At 37.5% G+C, this 27,710-nt stretch overlaps 1 protein-coding gene across 1 annotated transcript; it reads left to right on the forward strand.

Annotated features, from left to right (window-relative positions):
• LOC122045865 (NAD-dependent malic enzyme 62 kDa isoform, mitochondrial-like) lies at positions 1-26,744 on the forward strand. Its single transcript, XM_042606268.1, has 19 exons — positions 1-250; positions 347-443; positions 1,157-1,275; positions 2,029-2,196; positions 5,536-5,664; positions 7,135-7,195; positions 8,152-8,255; positions 8,344-8,427; positions 10,547-10,653; positions 13,407-13,518; positions 19,728-19,841; positions 21,005-21,070; positions 23,448-23,520; positions 23,594-23,680; positions 25,440-25,491; positions 25,573-25,644; positions 25,720-25,782; positions 26,290-26,404; positions 26,488-26,744. The coding sequence occupies exons 1-19, from the start codon at positions 65-67 to the stop codon at positions 26,560-26,562; spliced, it is 1,884 nt and encodes a 627-aa protein (XP_042462202.1). The 5' UTR covers positions 1-64; the 3' UTR covers positions 26,563-26,744.
• The last annotated feature ends 966 nt before the right edge of the window (positions 26,745-27,710 follow it).

Here is a 27,710-nt window from a genome sequence, read left to right on the forward strand (position 1 = left end):
CGAAAGATCACAGCGCTTCCACGCCGAGCAATAGTCCACTTTCCTTCGGGAGATCTCGTCGGTGATGGCCCTCTCCTCCTCTCTGCAGCGGCTCCTCCGGAAGCCCTCGTCCTCCTCTCAGATCCTTCAGCGGATGAAGCTTCTAGCTGCGGGTGATCCATCGAGATCCTTCACCACCTGCGAGGGATCTCGCCCCGCCATCGTCCATAAGCGGAGCCTCGACATCCTTCACGATCCCTGGTTCAACAAGGTACTCAATCGCGCATCAGGCCCTTCAAGTGACTGTTTGAATTTCCTGCAGTTTGATTGGATTGAGTTGGTTGTTGGTTTATTTGATACTCGTCAGGGCACAGCTTTCTCGATGACTGAGAGGGATCGCCTGGATCTTCGCGGGCTTCTTCCTCCAAATCATATGACACCGCAGCAGCAAATTGAGCGCTTCAGTATGCCTTTTGACACGTTTTTCTACGTTTTGTGTTCTACTCGGAAGTCAGTTCTTTATTTCGTTGGGAGTAGACTCACGCACCATTCACGAAAAAGTTGTATTTTTTTTGGTCTTTTTGTTCTGTTGCGATTGGTTTACTGATTACTATAATTTACATATTCTATAACTTTGATAACACGAGTGTTCATCCGGTGTACCGTTAAACTTCTATAGATATCTACTAAGTTAGTTGTGTTGTCTCAGCAAACCATTCCCCTCATTCTTGAACTGGTTACATTGTGCTAGTAAATGTTGCCTCTCTTTTATTCAAATAGAAGGCCTTGTTTATGCTTGTGGGTTGGGTGTGAGTGGTAGCGGTGTGCTCTGGAAGTCTTAGGAGAGTTCGCGAGAAAACAAAAGATGAGTTCTTCTCTTTTTTGTCGATGTAGGCTTTGAATTTTGGCCTAATTACTCAAATTGATGACACTTGTTATTTGTTTCTTTGCATTTGATCGTCAAAGCATGAGTCAATTCAATTTAGTGTTAAGGTAATTGCTACTTGGAGGGGAAGGAGACAAAATGGAGGGGGAGGAAGAGGGAAAGGATGAGGAGTAGCTGCCTACTAGGATGCATTATTATAAAAACTTTCCTAACATTTTTTATATTTCTATTTATATCCTATCGCATTATTATATTTCCATAGTCTCTAAGTCATAGTTTCCTTTTTGACAGTGGTTGATTTAAAAAGATTCCAAGTAAATGCCAGGGATGGACCATCAGACACCAATGCTTTGGCCAAATGGCGAATTCTTAATAGATTGCATGACCGAAATGAAACTATGTACTACAAAGTGAGTTTTAAATATCTGACAAGACATTCTATTCTAGCTATTTCACACATTGTCGTTAAGAGTTTTCAAGTGATAAGTTACATTTGCACTCTTTGTTTGAATGAATTATCTGCTTTCTTGCAGGAGAAGTTGATTGTTTTACAATTTTTTATATTTTTAAATGTGTTTTGCGTAACTATTTATTCATGTGAGAATTAGAAGAAATTTAGCTTTTAGAATTTGCATGTTACCTTTTTTTTTGATTATTGCAGAAGTTCCACCATATCCCCATGAGTGTCTAAGCCCCACTGCCTTTTGCTTTCTACTGCATTGACTTCCTCCTTTCTTTTCTCCTGTTATTGCCCTTTTTAACTTTTATCAAAATCAACTTGCTTATTGTAAGCTTGGATGGTATGAACTTAACATATTACATACTCATGTTCTTTAGCTCCATTCATATTCACTATAGTTTGACCAGACACTCCATTGTTGAGAGCAATTTCTACACAATGTAGAGAAATGCGTTATCATGTATTTTCAAAATTTCTGTAGAATTATCAAAGTAACACTTCATTACTGTGCTAATTTAGGGTCTGTCAACATGTTCATATATGGAACTTGTTTCTTTATCCCATTACTTTTCTTAAATTTATTTCTGTTTAATATACAGTTAATTGATGTGGAACCACTTACTACTATTGCCCAAATCTTCATTTATTTTAATCTTTTGCTCCGGGTGGTGTTTTTTGTTTGTGCACTTGTTAATATGTGCAGGTTTTAGTTGAAAATATCGAAGAGTATGCACCAATAGTTTATACACCAACGGTGGGTCTTGTGTGTCAGAACTATAGTGGTCTTTTTAGAAGACCCCGTGGTATGTACTTCAGTGCAGCTGATCGTGGAGAGATGATGTCTATGGTTTATAACTGGCCAGCTGATCAGGTGTTTAATTTTATTTTTCTATATCATTGCTGATAGTTGCCATAACCTGAACTCTTTTTTTAAAGTGCAGTAATTATTTTTGCTTGTGTTTCCTAATAACTTGCTCTTTTGACAAACATACTAAATTTACTTCTTTTATCTGATTCAGGAAAATAAATCTAGACATTTTTTTTTTTGAATTGGCTGATTCTTTTGGTTCTCCGGTGATCTCTTATGCCAAAATCCAAATCATATGCTTTAAACTTTTTGTTGGTCAAATGGATGACTGCTGGGTTGATAGTTTTTTTCAAACTCAAGGATCACAGTTTGAGTTCCCTAGAAACACATCTGCTTGTACAAGTGTAGGCAGGATGTGCGAGAACAGGAGTTACACTCTCAGCCACAATGTTTGATCTCTACATTTCAGCTCCTAGCCCACAGGTCCCTAATCTTTGGCTATAAATTCCAATTTTCTGAAGATCCTGATATTTGGCTATTACAGTGGAGTGACCAATATACAAACATGCACAGGTAAAATGTGTTAGGGTCGATTTGTAGCTACAGGAGAGGGGGGGGGGGGGGGGGGGGGGAATAGCTCGTCGCGCTCCAGTTGTTTGCTTCGGTGATGTTGATATGCAGCGGAAAGAACTCGAAACAAGACTCACAACGCTAACACGTAGATTTACTTGGTATCCACCTCAAGAAGAGGTGACTAATCCAAGGATCCACACGTGACACACTTCACTAATGAAAACACTTCTTCTCGGTAACTACCGGAGGTGAAGAAACCTCGTACAAGACTCACACAACAAGATATACAAGAAGAACGAAATACAAGCTAATACAATAGCAAATCTTACAAGATTTACAATGAATAAACCCTAGCTTGTTCTTCTTCTAGCTTGAATACACCTCTTCACTTGCTTGGAAGTGTAACAACACTTTTCTCTAAGCCTCCAAGATCTGGTGTGTGTGTGTGTGAGCTCGGTGGAGAAGAACGGCTGAAGATCCGAATAGAGCTGGCGAAGAAGAAGAAGTGCACTGCTTGAACTCGCTATCACCTTTTGTATCTGCGTTTTTAAGGCTCCTAATCGATTGGGCTCACCCCCAATCGATTGCCACGTCAGATCCCAGCAATCTCAGCTGTTCAAAACCTGCATCCTGCACAACGGTAATATCCCAATCGATCGAAATCGATCGACCGATCGATTCAGAGCGCCTCTGTGCTCTCGCTGGAAAAGGCCTGAATCGATTGACTAATCGATTCAGCCTTCCTCGCATCGCGCGAGAAATCCAACCCCAATCGATTGACCGATCGATTGGGGAAGCTTCTGTAGTCGCAATTCAGGCTCCCAATCGATCGGCTGATTGATTGGGCTAGCCTTCACTCGCAGCCACCTCCAATCGATCGACTGATCGATTGGACTGTGGTTCAATCGATCGGTTGATCGATTGACCTCCCTTTGACTTGCTTCACTCAAGTCCAAGGTTCTCAATTCCAACATCCCGTCAACCGTGACCTGTTAGAACTCCTCATGCCTAGCATCCGGTCAACCTTGACTTGCTGGGACTTCTTCACCAAGTGTCCGGCCAATCCTTTGACCCACTTGGACTTTTCTCCACGTGCCAAGTGTTCGGTCAACCTTGACCCACTTGGACTTACCGTCTCGTGCCAAGTATCCAATCCACCTTGACTCACTTGGACTTCATTCCACCAGATGCCCGATCATCCTTGACCCATCTGAATTTCCTTGTGCCAAGTATTCGGTCACTCCTTTGACCTACTTGGACTTCCCAACACTAGGTGTCCGGTCAACCTTGACCTCCTTAGATCTCCACGTGCCTGGCTTCATTTACGAGGTCTTTCCATTTGTCCATCTTCACTCACCAGGGCTTCCCATCTGCCAAGCTTCACTCACTAGGACTTTCCTCTGCCTGACTTCACTCACCAGGATTTTCCCACTGCCCAGCTTCACTCACTGGACTTTCATTTGCCTGACTTCACTCACCAGGCTTTCACCTAGCTTCACTCACTAGGATTTTCACACTGCCCGGCTCCACTCACTGGGACTTTCATCTGCTTGGTTTCACTCACCAGAGCTTTCACCTAGCTTCACTCACTAGGATTTTCACCTGGCTTCACTCACTAGGATTTTCCCACTGCCTAACCTCCAGTTAGGACTTTCCCAGTCAAGTATCCGGTCAACCCTTTGATCTACTTGACTCTTCTTCTCATTAAACTAGTCAAACCTTGACCAGAGGAGAATTGTACCAACAAACTCTGCAAACGGACGATCGCATCTGTAGTCTCCACATATTGTCAAACATCGAAACCCAAACATCAAGACTCAAGCTTGAGCAATTTAAGCTTAGTCAACCTGGTCAACGTTGACCCAAGGGATATTGCACCAACAAAATGCATGAATCCACTTACAATTGCAACTTGATTCTTGGTCTATTAACTTTCTAAACAAGTATTTGGATGCCCTCACTGAGAGCATCTTATCTATTATGAGGTTTTGCTACTTCAAGTTTTGGCTGTTTAGCTGTTCCCATGTTTGCATTTATTTTTATTTTAATTGACTCATTATAATAGACAATCCCACATGAAGTTGTAGTTATTTATGTAGTTGAAATTTCCCTAATTAAGTGATTATATTTGCTCTAAATATTTTTGTAAGATTTAAGCACCTTGCGTTCACCTGGGACCTTGCATTGGCGGGAGTTTCGTGCACCGGACTACCCTTTTTTTTAAGCATCTTGCGTAGCTGGGCAAGTGCTTAGGTATCTTGGTCAGTAGTCGGACTTCACAATTTGGTGGTTGTTGCACCTTGTAACAACACTGCTTTGCTGCAAAAAATTAGACGCAACTGGTGTTACTTGCATCTGCCCTTATCTTTTAGTTGCTGATTTCTTTTTACCTGATTAATTTCTCTTTGCATACATACCAAAGAGGCATAAATCAAAGGGAAACAATAATTATCAAAAAATAAATTGTTCTTATATTGTACCAGTGTTTTAGTACATTATTATAGGCTTAGAAAACCTTCAACCTTTATTTTGCGTGCCAGGATTAGGCAATTATCATGAATATTTTCTTCTTATTTTGGACTTTTTTTCTTCCTTTTTCAAACATGTGTACTGGAGAAGTTGATTGTATTATCTCTGCAATAGAAGTGTAACCAAAGGTGCTTCTGGTTGCTATAGAAAAGGGAGTTTATTATTGATTCATAATTAATTATCTATTTGCTATCTAATCATATATTTCTGAGCTCACTTCTCGGTGACATTTCTATCTCATCACTTAATTGTTGAGAGCTTGTTTGGATTTCTGTTGACATTTTAACTTGTATATTCTAGGTTGATATGATCGTGGTAACTGATGGCAGTAGAATTTTAGGCCTTGGTGATCTTGGAGTTCAGGGTATTGGCATTGCAATTGGGAAGTTGGATTTGTATGTTGCAGCTGCTGGAATAAATCCTCAGCGGGTAAATTTGTCATTGCTTCAGTTTACATCACAATTCTTTCATTTCCCTTTCTACTTGTGTATGCTGTGACAAATGTCTTTATGAGTTTTGATTTTGCTAATTCCTAAGTATGGCTTGGGCTCCAAAAAGGATCACGAATATAGTGCGGCAACAATGGTTCAAATATTCTAATGCAGTTTGATGATAATGATGGTGGTGGTCCAAATATTTTAATATGGATTAATGGTGGTGGTGGTTCTGAATATTCTAATACATATTCTATTATGTACCATATAAAGCATAGTGCCGTTGAAAATTTTCTACATAGTTTCCTTAACAACTTAAAATATTTTAATATATTTAATTCTTTACCGCATAAGGCATAGTGCCCATGCTAAATTCTAGATAATTTTCTTAACAATTTAAATCAGGGTTTTATTTTTCATAACGAAAGATATAATAAAGATAATCTATTCATCAACAGGCTTATGTAGAGTTGAAAAATTGCTAGTCTATTATCCCTTGAACAAACTATGATTCAGAAATAAGAAAGATATCCCTGATTAAATGATTGCATTATCATTACACCACTAATTCTTTCACCTTATCTCACATAACTATATTAGCTTGTATGAGGTTGATTCTAGTTTGGCGATGCAAAGTGGAAAACTATGTCCACTGAATTTAATGTGGAAACTTAATTGAGTATTAAAATCATTGGATACCACTAGTATGCTAAGCTTTATGTAATATTTTGGTGGTTGTGAAGGATGATCCATTGTCTCTGTTCATCAGGTTTTCTTTAGCAGTAAAGTTGAAAAATCATATCATTGTAATTGGTGTAAGGTTGCCTGGTTAAAAGCTAAAACTTTTCTTGTAGAAGCCTAGTCTTATCTGATCTAGTGAAGGTAGAATTTCATCCTTGCATCCATAGAAATGGAACAATATTGAATTCACATGAAACCATTTAAGCCCTTGTACGATCTAACTGCTTTATTTTGGACATAATATCAGCAATGTGCTTTCATGTCAAGTTGCTACATTCTTTATCTGTAATACTTCAGTCCCAAATATTGTTATGTGGGAAGAACTGTGGTGTACAGTTTTTAAGTGCTTATTGGCATAGTTTGATTTCTATAGCTTTTGCATCTGACATGTAGCATTTGGATAAGATGGTCAGTCTTAGCAGTTAGCATCAACTTCTTGTCTGCAATATAGGCAGAAAAATATGGAATATGTTTTAGTCAAAACTTTGATCAGGAGGGTGGCATCTCTCACATTTCCTTTGGTTGCAAATGGAATCAGTGTTTCTTACTTTTTAGATTTGTCTTTACCATTATTTGAATGATTTCACTCCCTATTCCAATATATTCTCATAGTTCCTTATGATAGTTTTCTTTCTTTTGCTAGTTGCCTCATTTAAAATATGATTTCAACAAATCTGTCAGCAGCACCCTCTTTTCTCCATTCAATGCTTTTCTTTCACTGTAGGTTCTTCCTGTGATGATTGATGTTGGAACTAATAATGAGAAGCTCCTTCGTGACCCACTTTGTAAGAATCTTCTATCATACTCTACATTAAAAAAAAAACGTGTTAGAAGAGAGCTATATGTAGGTGAACTCTGAGCCGTGTAAAGATCCATAATCCATTGTTATAGAAATAAAAATTATAGTGGGAACAGATGTATCAACTTCTAAATCATTCTGGCATATTCATGTCATTGATTGAAGTCTACCTGGTAACACCTGAAGTCGTGTAATCTTTCAACTTTTTTTCTCCCAGCGAAAGGTGTTTATCATGTTAGGTGTGAAGGAAGACTAAAGAAAATTCTGTATATTAAGTTTTATAATGATATTAGTATTGCTAATGGATGCCATATTAGTATTGCTAATGATATTGCCTTCCATTGAGCTAAATGGTGCAATAAGATCTATAATGATTTTACCAAACTCATGATAAAAAATAATTTTTACAACCGAGGCATTTGATAAAGGAGAGTTGAATATAAGTGCACCAAGAGTGAGAAACACTGAAATGTATTATATTTAACAGAACATTGATATATTAAATAATTTACTGCACTATATTTTAATCCTAAATATTTCTTTATTTATATTGCAAAAATAATGTAATATTATAATATCCATGATCATCGTTATAAAGTTGTGTTTATACCAACTATTTAATGTTGGCTATTTTATATAAACCCTTCACATTCTTTGAATATTTATTCAATATTTTTGTAATATTGATGTTATTTTACTTCTTGAGGAGAATCATCTAAGCTTTAAATTTATAGTAAAGAATGAAAACAATTTACAAAATTTCACTTAGAATGGTCTTTGATTATTGTATCTAATAAAAACCAAATCATGTACTTTGCAGTTGGACTTTTTTCTCCTTAAATATTTGAGATGATTTGATTTTTCATGTTAACATTGTTTGAATATTTGATAACGGTTTCATAGTTTAATTGCTGTTCTATGTGCATAATGGATCATGTATAGATTTAGGACTTCAAGAGCATCGTCTTGATGGTGAGGATTACATTTCAGTCATTGATGAATTTATGGAAGCTGTCTTCACCCGGTGGCCACATGTAATTGTGCAGGTAAATGGTAATATTGGAATTACTGCTATTGTGACAATATCTATTCTGGTCAATTGTCTTTAACATTCCTATTTCCTCTTATTTTTAGTTTGAAGACTTCCAAAGCAAGTGGGCATTCAAATTATTGCAGCGTTATAGGAACAATTATAGAATGTTCAATGATGATGTTCAGGTAAATATAAAACAAGTACACCACTTAAAGCATTCTTGTTTTGGAAATCTGCTGAAGAGTGCTTCTCTAACATTTAGGTAGTTTAAAAAGTTAATTGCCTTTTGATGCTTTTCAATTAGTTGGTGGTGGTTCAACTGCAGTGCACCAGTAGTTACCTGCATGACACATTTGGTATGGATTAATAGTGGTTAGCATGAAAGAAGAAGACAGTCAACCATAAAAGGAAGAACATGAGGAGACATGGGCCAAACATTTTGTTTTGTTGGTCAACCAGCATGTGGAAAACGGAAAACACTTGAAACACTTTTGCTATTCTTCCGCGATGACAACAACACACCAGGGTCTTCCACTAAGGCACACATTTTTTCTAGCAACACGGTGTGAGGTCAATGATGACTCCCAGTAAGATCTACAAAATTTTCATGAGGTGGCGAGGTCTTCCACGCGAGTACAATAATGTCAAGGTCCTGATTGAGCATGATCCAACGGTGAGGGCTTTGTGGCTTCACGCGGACTTGTATCTATGCAACTTCATGGTGACAACATCGCGGCTTCACAACTTCAAGTCAAGTGTCTTGCGACTTCACAACATTTTGGTGAGGGCTTCTTAGTGAGGTAGTGAGTTCATGAAAGCTCTGATGACTTTCATTATGTCTCACTCCTCCCCCCTTCTGCTTGTCTGTGTATCTCTCAGCTCCATCATCAATTCCTGAAATGGAGCGAGTATTTCTCTTCTTCCTCCTCTCCTTCCCCCATTTTCTACCTCTTCTTGTGTTTGACACACCTCCGTCTTGAGTGGCCCATGAACCTAAATGCCATCTTGGCTCAACATTTCAAATCTTGATCCTAAGTTAATGGATATTATATATGTTTTTAAAAATTAAGAACTGTTCATCACCTGGTTTTTCATATATCATGATTTCACTCGCCTTCACATCTAGTCACCCTACCTTCCGTAGTTATATCACACTCCATATTGCAGAAAATCTAGATCAAATGTCTTGAAGTTTTCATCCTCTTTGCCTTCTATTAAATGCAAATGAGAACCTGCACTAACCTGCTACGTGTGAGCAAAGCATGTTGTCCAATCTTATCAAGTGATCAAATAGTAATTTTGGCCTAAGCGCTATGTCTGTGTTGTTTCTTAGGTGTTCTATTTGATTGAACAGATGTCCTGTGCAATTTCTTTTTGTTAGTAATTCTACCACTTTCTTTTCCTTGTCAAAGTTTGTCCTTGTACATTCATGTAGCTACCATCCTGCAAGTTTCTTTCAAACAACTCTCTAAATACAAGTCGTCCTAGGAAATTATTAGCCCACTTAAATTATTGATATAAGTAAATGGAAATAAGTATTTCTAATTCAGGTAGATTTATGAGGCACCTTAGGAGAGATTGTTGCTTTGTGATTAGATGACTGTTCAACTTAGATCTACTAATCCATAGGCTTGATTCGGCATAGTCCTATACAAGTTATTGATCTGATGTTGTAGCCATGAATGAGCCTACCTGAGCGAAGTTAAGGCCCAAGAGAATTAGGGCTTCAGCTACCGACTATTTCCTTGCCTTGATAGAGTAGACTAAATTGAGGAAGCATCTCAATACCACCTCCATAATGTGTATTAATCGACTCACCATGAGTTGACATCATTTCGTCCAGGGAAATTATTATCATACTCCATTCATTCGGATAGAAATGACCTCATTTTTGTTCAGACTGAGAGCTTGTCCTCAAAGGCAGATCACTATTTTTTTTTGTGTGTTTTGACCTCATTTTATTCAGATCTTGATGTGCATTTATATTGTTCCAGAAAAGTGATTTTGTGGTATAGATGCGTTCTTTAAGCTCACAAATGTTTTTCCTTACATCACACTAATTACATTATTACTCAGTTCTTATAACTTGCATTACCATCACATAGTAGTAGGTTTACCATACTTGTGCCTTCCAGTTTTGATCTGTTAGCGTGGGATCCTTTGTAATTTGAAATTTCTAAAAGGAATACATGAAAGGCTAGCCATTCCATTGCTTGGATGCCAATGCTTTTTATTGTACATCGATATTTATTTCATGTTGAATTTGGGGAACTTCCAATCCGGTTTGACCTTCATATGACATAGGGAACTGCTGGGGTTGCAATAGCTGGTCTCTTAGGAGCTGTCAGAGCTCAAGGAAGGCCAATGATAGACTTCCCCAAGCAAAAGATTGTTGTTGCTGGTGCTGGAAGGTCTCTTATCATCTTTGTCATTTCATGCTATGAGTTTCTTTTTTGCAACTGGTTATTTCTTGTTTGATGTTAATCTAGCATAGTGATCATCTTTGTTGATATAGATTGCCTTTCTTTCTTTGTTTATCATTGTATCTTATTATACCTAGTCTCTAATTATTTGCAATGCTTTTGTTAAAGCATATAACTGACCCCACATAATGTAGTCATTATTTACTATATTTGTGTATTATAGATTGGTTTCATATCCTCTTTCTATTTAATGATAATATGTTATACTTTTAACTTGGTATCTAAGAGGACCGAATCCTAAGATTCAGTTGTTTCTAGGGTTTCCACTTCAATTCCCTATTCAATGGGGACATCGTGCATTAGTGGGCATGGCTTTCCTCCCCTTCTCCATCCATCATCCCTCAAGTTATACTTCGATTATTCTAATAATAAACATTTTCAAAAGAAGAATTAATAATTAGGCTTCTCTATTAACAATCTGAGAGTGTGAGCCCGTACCTCATCCAACCAAGGGTGATGCTTTTGTGCTTGTGTCTATCGTACGTATTATCTCCAGTAAGATGAACTATGCTTCTATCATGCATGCAACCACCATTAGCTGCTAAGATTCACCCATCTTCAAGAGCATTGCACTTTAACTAAGCAGCCTGGTCCATGCCATCATCTACACACAGTCTCCTTAGTAAGCAATAAAATCAACACCTGCACCTTTGCCTCCTGCATCCAAGTCTGGCAGCTAAGTGCTACTGCTATCTATCACTTCTTCTTTCCCTGTATTGGGCTGCTACTGCTAGTGGCAACCAAGTGCTTGCCTACTTCATTGCATATGCCTAAGCAAGAACCGTCATGTGTCTCCGGTTCGCCTTTACTAACTCTATCTCTTGTTAATAGCCTAACTTTGATACAGGAGGCCAAATCAAAATTCCCTAGCACAATGCAGCGCCCAGGCTCACGACCATGCAGACAGTATTTTTCTTAAAACAAGGAAGATTATTTTTAATTGACCAATACAAGAAAAAGAAAGTGCAGGTTCGTAAAAGTAGAAGACTGAAGGATACATATGTTCCTCTATTCTCTTTGATGGAAACTCAAACATCACCGGGCCCTAATTTCATCATAAATTTGTCTTTCTTATCCATCTATGATTTATTGATTGTAGTACTTCATCGAATAGAAGGGGCGCCTTGACGCAACGGTAAAATTGTTGCTATGTAACCAAAAGGTCATGGGTTCGAATCCTAGAAACAGCCTATTGCAAAAAGCAGGGTAAGGCTGTGTACAATGGATCCCTCCCTGGAATCCCGCATGGTGGGATCTTCGTGCACCGGGCTGCCTTTTTTATTAGTACTTCATCGAATAGATGCTTGGATACATTCTTATTCCTCACATCTTCTCCCTCTTTAGTTTGTCCTATTTACTTGAGAGAAAAGAAGAGAGATAAGAAAATTAGAGAATACGATGGAAGATCAAAATATATGGAGTGATCATCAATGGCTCTTTCTCTTTATGTTCAGAAATGGTGTTGATTTGGAGAGAGAAAAGATGGAAAGATCAAAAACATCATTTTCTTCCTACACCAGTCATCATATAAAAAAATGAGATATTGATGAATCTAAAAATGATTGCTTGCTCAATCTCTTTTCTTCTCTCTTCTCTATTCTGACCTCTTCCACTCACCATCTACAGCAGGCAACAGCAGGCATGCCGAGTTAAGTAGCCTTGTAGGCTAGCAGTATTCTCTGCAGCATGAACGGTTGGTGAGTGGCGCTGCTGTTCAGGTACTTAGTGGCATCAGACACTTGCATGAAGCACTTGTGGTTCATGGCACAATTGAGACAAACAAGCGAGAACTTAATAAGAGGATAACTTTTACTAGTTTCAAGGTTTCTAGCCAGTCACTTGTCCATCCCGAGTAACAACTTTTGGAAGGTTTCTTCCCACACCCCCCTCCATTCACCCCCGTTTTCTATCTGCCTCCAATGACAAGGCCTATCACACATTTTTTTCTTCTATCTCTACTAGAACAAATTCTAGAAACCAACTCGTGATATGCAACACTATATTAAAAACGGAAAAAACACAAGAATCAAACTGAATCGAACATTTTATAGATTGTGAAGCAAAATGAGACAAAATGTTTGGGAATCAATATAAACTGAACTGCAAGCAAACACTTTACGTGGGTGATAAACTGATACCCAAAGCTGAATTAATGCATTTTTACAAATAATCCAGTCATCAAACATAAAGGTCGTTCTATTCAGCTGGTAGTAAGGCTAAGTAAATTGAATTGCCTTTTTGGGATTTTACAAGTTTGGAGTTTTCAAGTTGGCTTCTATTTCTTCCTCTAGGCAATATAGATATGTCTGAATGTTCATAGGATACTTTTGACGATCTCTCTCTCTCTCTCTCGCTAGTTAATGTAAGCACAGATATCGAAGATTCAAGCAGGCAAATAAAACATAATGGATAAGCAAGATAACAAGATCAATCTCAATGGTTGGGTAGTTCAAGCAAGATCAATCTCAATTTGATCAGTGACAGATGGTGAAAGGTTGACTCGTTGATTAAACTTTAAATTGATCATCTTTTTGGTAAGATCATCATATGACCTAGAGTTTATCTAGTTGCCTTTTCAATTAGTTGACACATATATTAGTTGCATTCTTAGTGTTTGTTATCAAGAGAAGATTGTGTCAAGTATATTTTATTAAATTTAATCTTGTTCTCTTATTCTATAGCGCTGGAATTGGAGTTCTCAATGCTGCTAGGAAAACTATGGCAAGGCTGTTGGGAAATACTGAAAGTGCTTTTGAAAGTGCTAGGAGTCAATTTTGGGTTGTTGATGCCATGGTATGTATGAGGTTATTGCTTCTCTTGATAATGCTGAAGGGCATGCCTGCTTTGTTTGAATTTTGAAAACAAGTAGAAAATTTTCTATTGCCTATTCATAGATTTTACTGCAGGCTAACTATTGCATATATAAGAGGGGAAACACTATGATGTTGTGTTTTGCTCCTGTAGACAGAGAATAAGCCAGATATTTATTATCATTTTGACGCCGATCAGAATATAGATTATTCTGGGACGTGATGTTTCAGAGGAATTAACGAGAAAACAAGAGAGAAATAACGAAATAAGTAGTCCAAGCTAGGTTTTAAAAAAACCTTCTTGAAAAAACAAGAATGGGAATAGAAAAATAAAAGAGATGTAGCCGTAACGTGGCTTAAGCGAAACCAATTGATTCAATATCAAAATAACTTGTCCTAAACATCATCTAAGCATAGGTTTATATAACTCTCAAAATCCTAAAAAAAAAAAAATCTAAATAGAAAAATAAACTAGACTTATTCCCTAAGATTTAGAATAAATTAACTAACAAAACTTGGTTCCTAAAATTTAGGACAAAATTAAATATAATTAAAAAATTAACGAATAACTATTTAAAAAAACCCAATTTGGATCTCCTCCTGCATCAATCGCCTGGAGTTGAAGAGAACTCGTCCTCGAGTTTAGGGTGGGTGTATCCGACTCCAGAGTACAATGACTTAGGTGTTTTATATTAAAAACATTAGAAGTTTTTAAATGACCAGGAAGATGCAACCTGTATGCATTGTTATTAATATTTTCTAGTATCTCGCAAGGTCCAATCTTTCGATCTTTGAGCTTGTTGTATTCACCAACAGGGAAACGGTCACGAGTTAATACATCCCAAACCATATCACCAACGTCAAAAAGAACCTGACGTCGATGCTGATCTGCCCTGATCTTGTATTTGGTGTTGCTTTCTTGAATAGCCCGCTTAACCTACTCATGAATAACTCGCAGATGCTTAGCCATCTCCTCAGCCTTGGGGTTAGCTTGTCCTGGACGCGAAATAGGGACTAAATCTAGTACCCCGGATGAGTTTTGTCCATAAACAACTTCGAAAGGACCCAAACCAGTGATCCTGTTATTTTATCTGTTGTATGCGAATTCTGCTTGAGGTACCATTGCTTCGGTTTGGTTCCTGTGAGACATCTTAGAAGATTTTCTAAGCTCCGATTCACTACCTCCGTCTGACCATCCGTCTGAGGGTGATAGGCGCTGCTGAAGTTTAGTTTCGTCCCTAGCTTTCCCTACTAAGTCTTCCAAAATTGACGGACAAATTATCTGAAGTAATAGTTTACGGAATACCGTGTAAACACACAATCTCTTTGAAGAAGAGGGTGACAATCCGAATAGCATTCATGATTTTTCTATATGCCACAAAGTGAGCCATCTTGAAGAATCGGTCCACTACAACTAGAATAGAATCTACAGTCTGTTGGGTGCGAGGTAAACCCAATACGAAAACCATGCTAACCTCACACCAAGATACTTCGGGATTTAGTGAGGGAGTATACAAACCAGCATTGGTGAGAGTTCCCTTAGATTGCTGACAGACAAAGCAACGATCCACAAAATGAGCTACGTCACTGGTTAGCTTGGGCCAATAGAAGTTGGAAGAGATGAGGGCTAAAGTCTTATCTCGGCCAAAGTGTCCTTCGTTATGCAATTCATTGATAATGTGTTGCGTTAAGGAACAGTCCGGAATGCATAATTGTAGTCCATGAAATAGATAACCATTGTGCAAAATAAAGTCATTGCAGAGACCATTATTTACCTCCTGAAATGTCTTGCCAAAAGAGGGATCATCAATATACATATCTGAGAAAGATCCAAAGCCGACAACCCTAATGCTCATGGTAGTAAGCAGGGAAGAACGACGGCTTAGAGCATCTGCAACATGATTGAGACTCCCGGATTGATGCTTCAGTGTGAAGGTGAACTCCTGCAAGTAGTTTACCCACTTGGCGTGTCGACTAAGTTTGTGTGGGCCATTGATGCACTTCAAAGCCTCATGATTAGTGAACAAGATAAATTTCTTCTGCACAAGATAATGACGCCAATGTTTCAAGGATTGCACAATAACGTAGAATTCCAAGTCATAGGTAGAGTAATTTTTCTTAGCACCAGATAGTTTCTCGCTGAAGAAAGCAATAGGGCGTCCTGATTGACTCAGAACACCACCAATGCCAATGCTAGATGCGTCACAGTTTATTTCGAATAATTTGTCAAAATATGAAAGTGTTAGAACGAGAGTTTTTGTCATCTTTTGCTTCACCAGTTAAAAACTAGTCGTAGCCGCTTTAGTCCACTTAAACTCGCGCCCCTTGAGACACTCAGTGATAGGAGCAATTAAGGAGCTGAAATTCTGAATGAATCTGCGGTAAAAGAGGCTAAGCTACGACTTCGGACGTCGTGAATGGTTTTTGGCTGCGGCAACTCTAAGATTGTGTTTATCTTTGATGAATCTGCACTAACACCACCGGTAGATACTATAAATCTAAGAAACGAAACTAAGGTCGTGCAGAAAGAACACTTCTTGTTGTTGATGAACAAGTGTTCCGCCTTTAGCTTCTCAAAAATAGTGCGGAGGTGATCAAGGTGCAATGCTCGTGTCGGGCTATAAATGAGGATGTCGTCAAAGTACACAATCACAAATCTTCCCATGAAAGGTCGTAAGACCTGATGCATGAATCTCATAAACGTGTTAGGTGCATTGGATAGTCCGAAAGGCATGACCATCCACTCGTACAACCCATGTTGTGTCTTGAAGGCGGTCTTCCATTCATCTCCGGGTTTAATTCGAATCTTGGCATCCACTCCTAAGATCGATCTTGGAGAAGATCTTTGAACCGGAAAATTGATCCAACATGTCATCTAAGTGAGGAATCAGAAATCTATATTTCACCGTGATTTTGTTGATGACACTGCTATCAATACACATGCACCATGAACCGTCTTTCTTTGGCACGAGTAGGGCAAGGACTACACAAGGGTTCATACTCTCACGAATATAGCCTCGTCTCAATAGCTCCACAACTTATCGTTGTAGTTCTTTGGCATCCTTATGGCTAAGACGGTATGTCGGCCGGTTAGGTAAGCTTGACCTCGGAACGAGGTCAATCTGGTGTTGAATGTCTCTCATAAGGGAAGTCCCGGAGGAAGGTCTTCGGCCATTAAATCAGTAAAGTCGGATAGGAGTTATTACACCTAGTAGATCCGAGTCTAGGTCTATTTCATCGCTTTTATAAGGAAGCAAAGCATAGACCATGTTTTCGTGCTTCATCTCGTTCAAAAATCTGGACATAGAAAGTAGTGTAGAGTTATTGGTTACCAAATTTGAAGGGGCTCTTTCTTGTCGAGGAGCCAATACGATATTGCTCCCTTTGATGCTGATGGTGTAGGTGTTCTTTCGTCCATCGTGGATGATGCTACGATCATATTGCCAAGGTCGTCCCAATAATATATGACATGCGTCCATTGACACAACATCACACTATGCTCGATCGTAATACTTGCTGGCAATAGAAAAAGTTAAAAGACACCTTCTATTTACGGTTACCTCACTCCCTTTGCTCAGCCATGACAACTTGTAGGGTTTTGGATAACGATCCGTCTTCAACTGTAGCTTTTGCATAGCTTCTTCAGATACAATATCTTCACAGCTTCCACTATCAATAATCATCTTGCAAACTTTGTCTGTAACTGTGTAAGTTGTGTGAAAGATGCTAGTTCTTAGCCAATCCTCTTCTGATTCTTCCTTGGGGACTAGTAGGCTCTTGCGTACGATGAGAGTCTCATGACCATCTCCATAAAGAATCTCGTCATCGATATCATCGTTGTAAATCGGCTCATTAATTTGTTCAGATTCATCCTCCATGTCTTCTTTAACCAGTAGAGTTTTGTTTTTTGATTTAGAGATCTTTTACAATCTAAAGCTTGATGCTCCTATTCACCACATCGAAAACACTTGATAGAGGTCTTAGAATTACCTTGTGGTGGCTGCTAGGAAGGGCGCAACTCCTGAGGGCGAACAACTCGATTGTTTTGATCGCTTTTATTTGTTGGTCTACGGTTTAACTGTTTTTCAACCGTCAAAGCTCGCTGATAAGCCTCTGAAACAGTCTAGAGTGAGTGGAGGCTCAAGGAATCTTGTAAGGATTGTCGTAATCCCCCTAAATATCGCACTGTCGTTTGCTCCTCGGTTTCAGATAAATCGTTCCTAGCAATAAGTTGATAGAATTCCTTTGTGTAGTCGTCGACGGTTCTAGCCCCTTGCCTCAATGTATGGAGTCGTTGAAACAACGTTTGCGCATAACCATTCTCATAAGTTTTTTCAACTTTTCCCAATCGGTGATTTTAGATTTACATTGTCTCTCTTGTGATCGCTTCACCATGCCGAGGCTTGGCCTTTGAACTTGATAATGACCACTTTTACTTTGACGTGATTAGGTGCTTCCTTGTACTCGAGAATCCTCTCAACTTCGTTGAGCCAATCAATGAAGCCTTCCGCTTGTAATGTGCCAAAAAAATCAGGAAGATCAACTTGGAAACCAAAGTCCCCATATCATTCCTGTCGACTACGGTGCTCCCGGTACATAGCACAACGGTGATATGAATTCTCAAAAGTAGACTCAGAGTTATGATCAGAAATCTCACGATCTTCAAAATCCCGTGCTGCTAGACGTTGGATTAATTCCGCAACTTGCTTCTGCAAATCCTCAATCATCATTACATCCTGGATATTATGATCACGGTGCTGGGCTTCCTCATTTGGAACCTGCCTGTTGCGACCACGACCACGACCACGACCACGTCTACGATGACCCTCCATTGGATCTTAATGAGCTCTGATACCAACTGATGCCGATCAGAATATAGATTATTCTGGAGCGTGATGTTTCAGAGGAATTAACGAGAAAACAAGAGAGAAATAACGAAATAAGAAGTAGCCCAAGCTAGCTTTTAAAAAAACCTTCTCGAAAAAACAAGAGCGGGAATAAAAGAATAAAAGAGATGTAGCCGTAACGTGGCTTAAGCGAAACCAATTGATTCAATATCAAAATATCTTGTCCTAAACATCATCTAAGCATAGGTTTATATAGCTTTCAAAACCCTCGAAAAAAAATCTAAACAGAAAAATAATCAACTAGACTTATTTCCTAAGATTTAGGATAAATTAACTAACAAGACTTAAAAGGGCAGCCCGGTCCCGGGGAAGGATCCATTGTACCCAGCCTTACCTTACTTTTTTGCAAGAGACTATTTCCAGGATTCAAACTTGTGACCTTTTGGTCACAAAGCAACTACTTTATCGTTGCGCCAAGGCTCCCCTTCAAATTAACTAACAAGACTTGGTTCCTAAAATTTAGGACAAAATTAAATATAATTAAAAAATTAACGAATAACTACTTAAAAAAATCAATTTGGATCTCCTCCTGCATCACATTTGAGGAGTTTTTATGATAATTTGTCACTGTATTAAGCAAAGTGATCCTTGGATAGATTATTGGCGTTATTGGAATAAATGACTAAAGGTTTGTTAATCTTATTTCCTACATGGTCAATCATGAGGCAACATCCATATTCAAGCATGCTCATATAAGTCTACATTTGTCAATATTATTTATTGGTGTTAAGTTGAAGATGTGATCTAGTAAGATATGGAAATTATGGTTCAAGGCATTTATTGAATAGTTTAAGATATCAGTCATCGAGTCCTTGCTATTGCATTGGCTTCGATGCAGAATATCATCAAATATGGAACTAAATATCACTTCTGGTATTGTATGTGCTGAGTTAATGTTCCCCCGGGCTGCATCTGAGTTACTATGACTTTAGGAGGCATCTCATGATGTTGGCTTCTCACTTGATTGCAAAAAATAAAACATGCTACCTTCTAAAAATACAAGGAATTTGACCTACTGCAATTCTGTCTTGCTGACTTCTACTTTGAATGGTTTGTTCACGGGGATTATAAACTATAATTTTGCATGTTAATTTGTTGCACTGAAGCTTGAGCTGTATTCTAGGAAACAAATATATGTTAATGATGTAGCTATCTCTTTGTTAAGTCACGAATGGACTTTGTGCATGCCTAATTCTATGTTGTAATGTTAGTTTTGTTTCTTATATACATGTTTCTTAACTGTTGAACATGAGGAAATGCTTATCTTATTTTCATGGGATCTTAGGGTCTAGTAACAGAAAGCCGTGCAAATATTGATCCTGAAGCTTTACCATTTGCTAGAAAACTAAAAGAACTAGAGCGTCAAGGCCTTCATGAAGGCTCCAACTTGGCTGAAGTGGTAAGTATCACCTTTTCTGATTCATTATGAAGCTGCTTATTAAAAATTGAACCTATTCTTCCATCCATGGTGGACATGATAGGAACTATGAAACATGAAACCTGACTCTATAGACCTGATTGATAATTTTCTATTAAGAAGGTTGAACATGTCTTAGCTTTGTTGAATAAAATTTCTGCAGGGGCTTCAACACAAGGAGAAAACGACTTCAGGATTTTTAATAATGCCATCATATAGATGGAATTAGTCCAACATAATAATCACTAAGGGAAACCTCTCACTTGAAGACTTAGGGAAACCTCTCACTTGACTGAGTCAAACAAGAAAAGATTAATTTACACTATCAAGAGCCATTTCAAGATCGGATTTAAGCATGGCACTTTGGATGCCTCTTCTGCAGCAGTAGTGGATATTTCACTATTGATCACAAATCAGTCTTAAGTTTGATTGCCCTTTAAGAAAGGCACATAGAGAGGGAGCCACTAGTTCATCCATTAAGCTAGCTTATTTTAGTCAATAAGCTAGCACTTTGAGCAGGCTGTCTGTTAAGATAGCTTTGTCAATGGAAGGATGTCAAACTTCAGTTGAGCAAAAGGATTTGGGGAAAAAAGAATCTTTCATGTTTAGTAGGTCTTCTCAAAATTTAGAAAAAATACATTTACAATATTACAACATTGAAGAATTGCACGTCCACATGTTATATTGTGTTATACAGATAAAGCTATATGGCCTACATAAATAAACATAATTAAGAAGATATGTTATTTAACACTTAAAAGTCCAATGAATTTTCATGTAGACGTGATGTTTAAAGGCATGCAGTCAGCGGCCCATGCATCAAACCCCAAGTTATCAGTAATTGATATACATGTGGGATGCAGTGGCAAGTACTATGTGAGCTCGTTCCAAAATGTGATTTGACTCATTTGCAGAAAGGTGCATTTTGCTTATGGTAGAATTTTGTCTGAAAACTATAAAAAAACAACCATTTTGATTTATAGACAAATTATGCTTTTATGCACACAAGCACAAGAAATTGTAGATTAAACTCATCACCTCGAGCTCATGACACCTGAGTTTACATAATAAAATCAGCATGTTTTGTATTTTAAGGATTTTTGAAATTTGCAACATCTCAGTTAATTCCAGTTATCATAAAATAGGTTAAGAAAGTGAAGCCTGATGTTCTACTTGGATTATCTGCTGTTGGCGGTCTTTTCTCCAAAGAGGTAAAGATTTATTGGATTTGAAGTGATAATTTATCGAAGTTCCTAACTTTTCTCTTCAGGAAGTATGTGAAAACTATGTGCAATTAGAATGCACTTAACTAGGTAATTGCATGAACATTTTACAGTTGAATCATAAGAATGTTGGAGCAACTTGTTGTCCTTATTCTCTCATTTCTCATGATGATGAATAGTCATCCAAAACGTATCGGAATGCTTGGCTTTTGGACCTTGGTAACTAATGCATTATGGAGTACGATTCATGTTTTTTCTAGCAAAGTAGGGAATGCTTGATCTTATTTGTTAAGAACATGAATAGAGATAAATGTTCAACTCAATTGATCTTTTAATTTATTGGTTAACAAAAGAAGTACAAAATCTCTTTCCAACCCTGATGATGAGGAAAAGTAGCAGTAAGTATGCAATATTCTTTAGTAACAACGTGAAGTATTATGCTGTGGTACCAATGTTTTCTTTCTGCTCAGTAGAAAAACCACATATATCACTTGTTCTTCAAAGAACAACACTCATAGTCTCAACAATTTTTGTAATATCCGGGTTCTGAGATTCTGGTTAAGTATGACTTAAAAGGTTAGATGGTACTATCCATATCACCAAGGTGCACCTTCCTTTTTGGAAGCCCAAACTTAAGAACTCCAAAGTTAAGCGTGCTTGGCTTGGAGAAATCTGAGGATGGGTGACCTTCTGGGAAGTTTTCCAGGTGCGTGCGAGTGAGGACAAAGCATGCTGAAAGGACCTCCGGTGGTCTGTGGAGCTAGTCGTCAACCCAATGGGCAATTCTGGTGGCATTCCCGGTTCGGTCCGGGTGGGGCCCGCCCGGGCCGGGGCGTCACAATTTGTTTTTTTTTTTTTTTTTTGTAGAAATAGGAACTGAGCTTCTCTTTTTGCTAGTTGTTACTTTGATTACATCTATGACAAATTTTGTTAATCTAGACTATTAACTTCCATGAACTTCTTTCTTCTTATTTATATCTCAAGGCAAGGCAGATGTTTGTAAGCTGCTCTATGCACTTTTAGTTTATCACCTTTTTTTTTTATGGGAATCATTCCCATTTCACATTAGACTCAAGGATTAAATTCTCGGCAACCACTGCCAGATATGGACATTAACTGCTCTCCCAAGCTAGCACCAAACAGATACGGGCTACCACAGATGAAAAATGCTTGTTTCATTCATGCCACCCAATAGTGCAACACCAATCATGTGTCACCCTCATCTGGCTTTTGTTTTGATCATAAAAAAGCCGGATGAACTCCAACGCTATTGGCATTCTAGTAATTAATGAAAGGAGATGATAGATGAAAGTGACAGATGAAAAACTAGAAAACAAGATGGCGAGAGGAATGCAATACATCAACGGAACCAGATGAAAAACTCACCTTCTTCCATGGCTTTTAACCAGATGTACCCTCTTTTCCTTTATCATGTTACATATGATACTTCTGTGTGTTGCAGCAGAGTGTTGTCTAGAATTCAATGAAGAGACCCCTGCCTGGCTTCTTGTAAACTCAATTTTAAGTGACTTCTTTCTATAAGAAATCTGTTTAACCTTTTTTAGCAAATAAAGAGCTTTAATTATTTGTCAATAAGACTAAAGATGTTTTTTTTTTCTTCTGAAAGCAAAGATTTTTTTTCCTTCTGAAAGCAAAGATCCTTAGCTATATATATAATTCTCTGGTCTCCAATATGGATAAAAACCCATGAGTTTATGGCACTACAATTCAATTAGTTTTCAAACACAACAAGATTTGGTAAAAGAATAAAGTTTTGTCATTATATAGCAACTGGTAATATGCCCCAACATTTCTGATTCCCTAATTCACATTGCTCTATTAACTAGTTGAAGATGCAAATCATATATGACACAACACATATTATATATTTGACAGTAATGTTATACAACTTAAATAAGATATCAACATTTAGCATTGTCCATTCTTTATACTAATACATGTTACTAGAAAAAAAACCCTATATTGAGTAGAATAAAAGTGTAGACGAAAAGATTCTTGTTGATGATAAAGCTGTTAATGAAAGGTGGGGTTTTTTTAGAAAATTAAAAAAGTTTTAAAGAATGAATATTTGTAGAAATGGAGGTTTGATTAGTATCCTATTTATGTAAGTTTAGGAGATCAAGGGTTAAATTAATTAAGTAATTAGCAACTTTTTGATGGTTCAGAAGATGGCCGAGGAATGGAGGAAAATCTATGTGCTTATGTTGCCTTTTCTATTCTGTTATAGCATAATTTGGCATAAATTTATGTTCTCTGCTCAGATGCATTTTTCAGTATTCAACTAGTACTAATCTGTATAAGATTATGAAGCCCATTTTAATATACAATAATATATTGTACTCAGGTTTTAGAATCCTTCAAGGAGTCATCCTCCACTAGACCTGCAATCTTTGCTATGTCCAATCCAACAAAAAATGGTTCGAATAGTTCATATTGTATATTCTTTGTGCAAGCACTTTATATCTGACTTCATTGGGTTTAATTCAATAGCTGAATGCACTCCGGAAGAAGCCTTTTCAATAGTCGGTGATCATATTGTTTTTGCTAGTGGAAGCCCGTTCCCTGACGTCAATCTTGGTATGCCTTGTTTTCAAGTTCTTCCTGTGACCTTCATTAGATTATGAACTTATTTTATTTTTTATAAAAGAAAAGATATGCATATGGATACAATTGATACAAGCTTATTACCTCAAGAGCTAAAAAGTTTTAATAGTGGATATGCATTCTATTTTACTCGTGCCTACAAAAAGTAAATAGGAACAACTTCTTTCTCATTCTTATATGTATGCTACAGACTGTTCTGGTGCACACTTGAACCTAAATTTCTAGACTTGGAATGTCTTTCAGATTGAATTTGTTGGAAGATATTGGTTTCTTTTTTGGTTATATTTAGAGGGAAATAATTTCTCACTGATCGCCAATTTCTGCTATGAACCAATATCAAATCCAAAAATTTCATTTTGGTCTGATTGCAATTTGGTTTATTTTCTAAACTATCATATATATATATATATATATATATATATATATATATATATATAACCAATCCGATCTGTTAAGTTGACTGGACAATTGATCCTGGTGCATATATGTTTTGCCTAGGCGCATCAGTTATTAAGTGCTTTATATTGGCTGATGTGTAAGTTATGAATTAAGTGCACAAGCTTTAACCAATTTGATTCTAATCAAACATGAGTGTGCATTAGATCCAGCTCGAGCTGAGGTTGTGCATTTAGATGCAAAAATGGGGCTGCATATTTCTAGAGTTATAGCTGAACTAAGTTCTGTACCTTGCTTTGAGAAACAATTGATACAGCTGACTGGGAATTAGACATGATCTAAAGTCATCTTTTTCTAGGGTGGTTGATTGTTGTCTGGTTTTTCTCAGAAAGTCTTTAGGCTCCAGATCTTAAAGCACCAAAGCAATCTGATTTTGTATATTTTGTTATTCAAGTGTTCAAGGAATCTTGCTTTGAGACAAATGAAGAAAATTTTGACCAGTTGAATATAATTGTTCTCTTTTAACATCTTTGAACTTTCATTCAGAGTATTCTTTCAAGCATTATGTGCAAATGATCGAGTTGCTGACTATACAACAACACAAAAGTCAGCTACAGCATAGTAGATAATATGCCAGCAGGCATTTGCACACTCTTGTTGATATTTCTATTCCCTTCCCTGTTTATAAGATAGGCTTGATTTTGTGAATAGCTGGAGAAGTAAATGAAATCAAAAAGACAAAAGGACAAGTATAAATAGGCTTGATTTTGTCCCGGAACTGCCATTTCTGGTGATGGTAATTTATGATTCACTAGTTTATGAGCAGGATAGGAGATAAATTTATGGTTTCAGTCATGGACAACTCGTGTTTCCTAGATCTCATATCACCAATAAAGGGCCAATTGGTATACCTTCTCCGATAAGCATGATCAGTTCGTTCTTAGGGTTTTCAATAAGGATCATCATGCCATTGTCATAATTTCATAAAGTTTTCAATTTTTTCATTGCCCTCAGGGCGTAGCGTAGACGGTGGACGCATGACATCTCTGGTGACGATCTGAGATTTACTCCACCATGCGCCTAACGCCTGTACTTGTATTGACCTCTCTCCATATCCATGGGACCGGCACTAGAGGGGTCGTTAAGGTAGCGGATATACCTTTTTTTCATGAAGTTTTCATTCATTGATTGTAATGTTCGCATTATACCCCTTATTCATCATAGTTTAATAGCTTAAGTAGCTAGGGACCGACAGATTCTTCAACAAGATTATATTTTGTTTATGCAACAGCTAGACATTTGATGATCATAAGATTTGACTTGTTTATTTCTGCAGGAAATGGGATTGGTCACTGTAACCAAGGAAACAATATGTATCTTTTTCCTGGGTCAGTTGAGTTTTGACTTTTTACTTAAAAAAATAACGTCTTATATTAGTTGTGTTTCTAACACAACACATTATCTTACAGGATTGGCCTTGGCACTCTTTTGTCTGGAGCGAGGGTTATTTCAGATGGCATGCTTCAGGCTGCAGCTGAACGGTAGTCTCCATAACCCGAGATTTGAGTCTTTCTATCGATTATGCTTTTTTTACCATTACCTGACACATGGATCAGTTTGGCTGGATACATGAAAGACGATGAAGTTCTGAACGGAATAATATATCCTTCCATATCCAGGTTTGTACCAAATATTGACTAGTATTTCGAACTCTGCTTGTTTACTAGGGCAGACTGAAAGTAGATAGGGAAGAAAGATAAAAAGTTGTTTACTTGGGATGAGAGAGGGAGATTGGTGAAAGAATATTTTAACCCTATGAGCTCCTAGTCCTCCCTGTAACTGTGAACAGCTCCCTTGCAAGCTGCTTTGGTGCGAGTAGTTCCTTCGGGTGCTACTCTGGCATCATGAGCTTGTGTTGACTGTGTTCATGGAAGGGAAGGCAGGATGAACTCTCAGAGGAAGTGGTAATTGAAGGAGGAGAAATGGTAGTTAATTTCGAGGAAGAAAGTTTCTTTCCAATTCTGAAAAGAAGCATTTCCATTTTCCAAACGTCCTATCCTGTCATTTTCTTTTCACGCAAACAACAATTTATAAATCTTTCTCCCCAACTTTCTTTTTTAGTTTTTCTTTCTTCTCCATTCTTCTCTCCAAGCATTCATCTCTTCGCTCGTGTATGATGGCTGCAGCATAAGGGACATAACCAAGGAAGTAGCAGCTGCTGTAGTCAGGGAAGCTGTAGCAGAAGATCTAGCTGAAGGGTACCGTGAAATGGACCCTCGGGAACTTCAAAAGCTCACACCGGTGTGAATCAATCTTCAGTTTTGTCATTTGTTATATCTTACTCACGAACTTATCTCCATTGATTATTGCTATTTTAACTCTAGGAAGAAACCGTGGCATACGTAAAGAAGAACATGTGGGATCCTGCCTATCCGACCGTGGTTTACAGAAAAGAATGATCCTCATTGTTGTTCGCACAGAAACTTCTGGTGATGAAGGTGAAAAATTAAGAATCAGAAAAGATTCCATAAGATGTGCTAGTAACTGAGCAACTAATGAGTCTGGAGCTGTGCGATCATCAACGGTTTTTATTCATAACGAAACATAATTATTTGAAGAAAATTTCTTTGAATTTCTCTCACGTATACGAGAATTAATTTGAGCGCCTAAGAAATTGTCGATTGATGTTGCTATAGCTAGACAGCTAATCCTTTTTGAAAGCACATCATGATATTGAGTGTGATGTAACATGAACTTGTGTACTTCGATGTAGAGCCGACACCCTTTCAGAGTGCCAAAGGATTTGTCATAAAATGTATCTGAGAATCAATGGAGAAGTAGTGGTTTAGTTTTATCCTAATTTGTTTACCGTAGTGGAGGACCAGTGGAAAGGGATGGTCATTGCTACTCGAGAGTGGACATATTTGAGTGGTAAAACATGTCAGCTTGGAGGTTACATTTACCGTTGTGGAGAACTAATAGAGAGAAGAAGAGAGCTTCGGTTGTGGAGAACTAGTAAGTCTGGAGTCGCATGATCATCAACCGTTTCTATTCGTGACGGCACATACGTATTTAAAGAAAATTCCTTTGAATAACTCTCACGCATATGAGAGTTTGAATGCCTAAGAAATTGTCGGTTGATGTTGCTATAGCTAGATTGCTAAACTAATATATTTAGTTTCGAAGAATCAGATATACTTAGTTTCGATTATGATTTTGGACCAATTTCTAATCTAGAACTAAACTAATCTTATTCGTACTCATTTTACTTGTATATTTTACTGACTAAAGAAAAAAAAATAATTCTATTTTCTTTTTTTTTTTAATAAAAAAATTGATTAAAATGGTAAAATTGGGGACTTCATTAGAATTAATTTTTTAAATTTACTTTCCGAAAAATAATAATTTTTATTTAGTTTTATTCACCCTTTTTAAACTATAAGAATTTATACTCGATTGAATCTCAAGTCAATAAGTGCACATGATCGACAAAGTACTTCAATTACTTTTCTTAAATAGAGAAATAGAGAGCCATAAATGGATTATTCTTTTATTATTTTCTTCTTACTAATCAAATGGGTTATAAACATTAATTTTTCCGTGTAAA

This window comes from Zingiber officinale, chromosome 2B, assembly GCF_018446385.1.
Source record: "Zingiber officinale cultivar Zhangliang chromosome 2B, Zo_v1.1, whole genome shotgun sequence".
In the NCBI taxonomy this organism is placed as follows: Eukaryota; Viridiplantae; Streptophyta; class Magnoliopsida; order Zingiberales; family Zingiberaceae; genus Zingiber; species Zingiber officinale.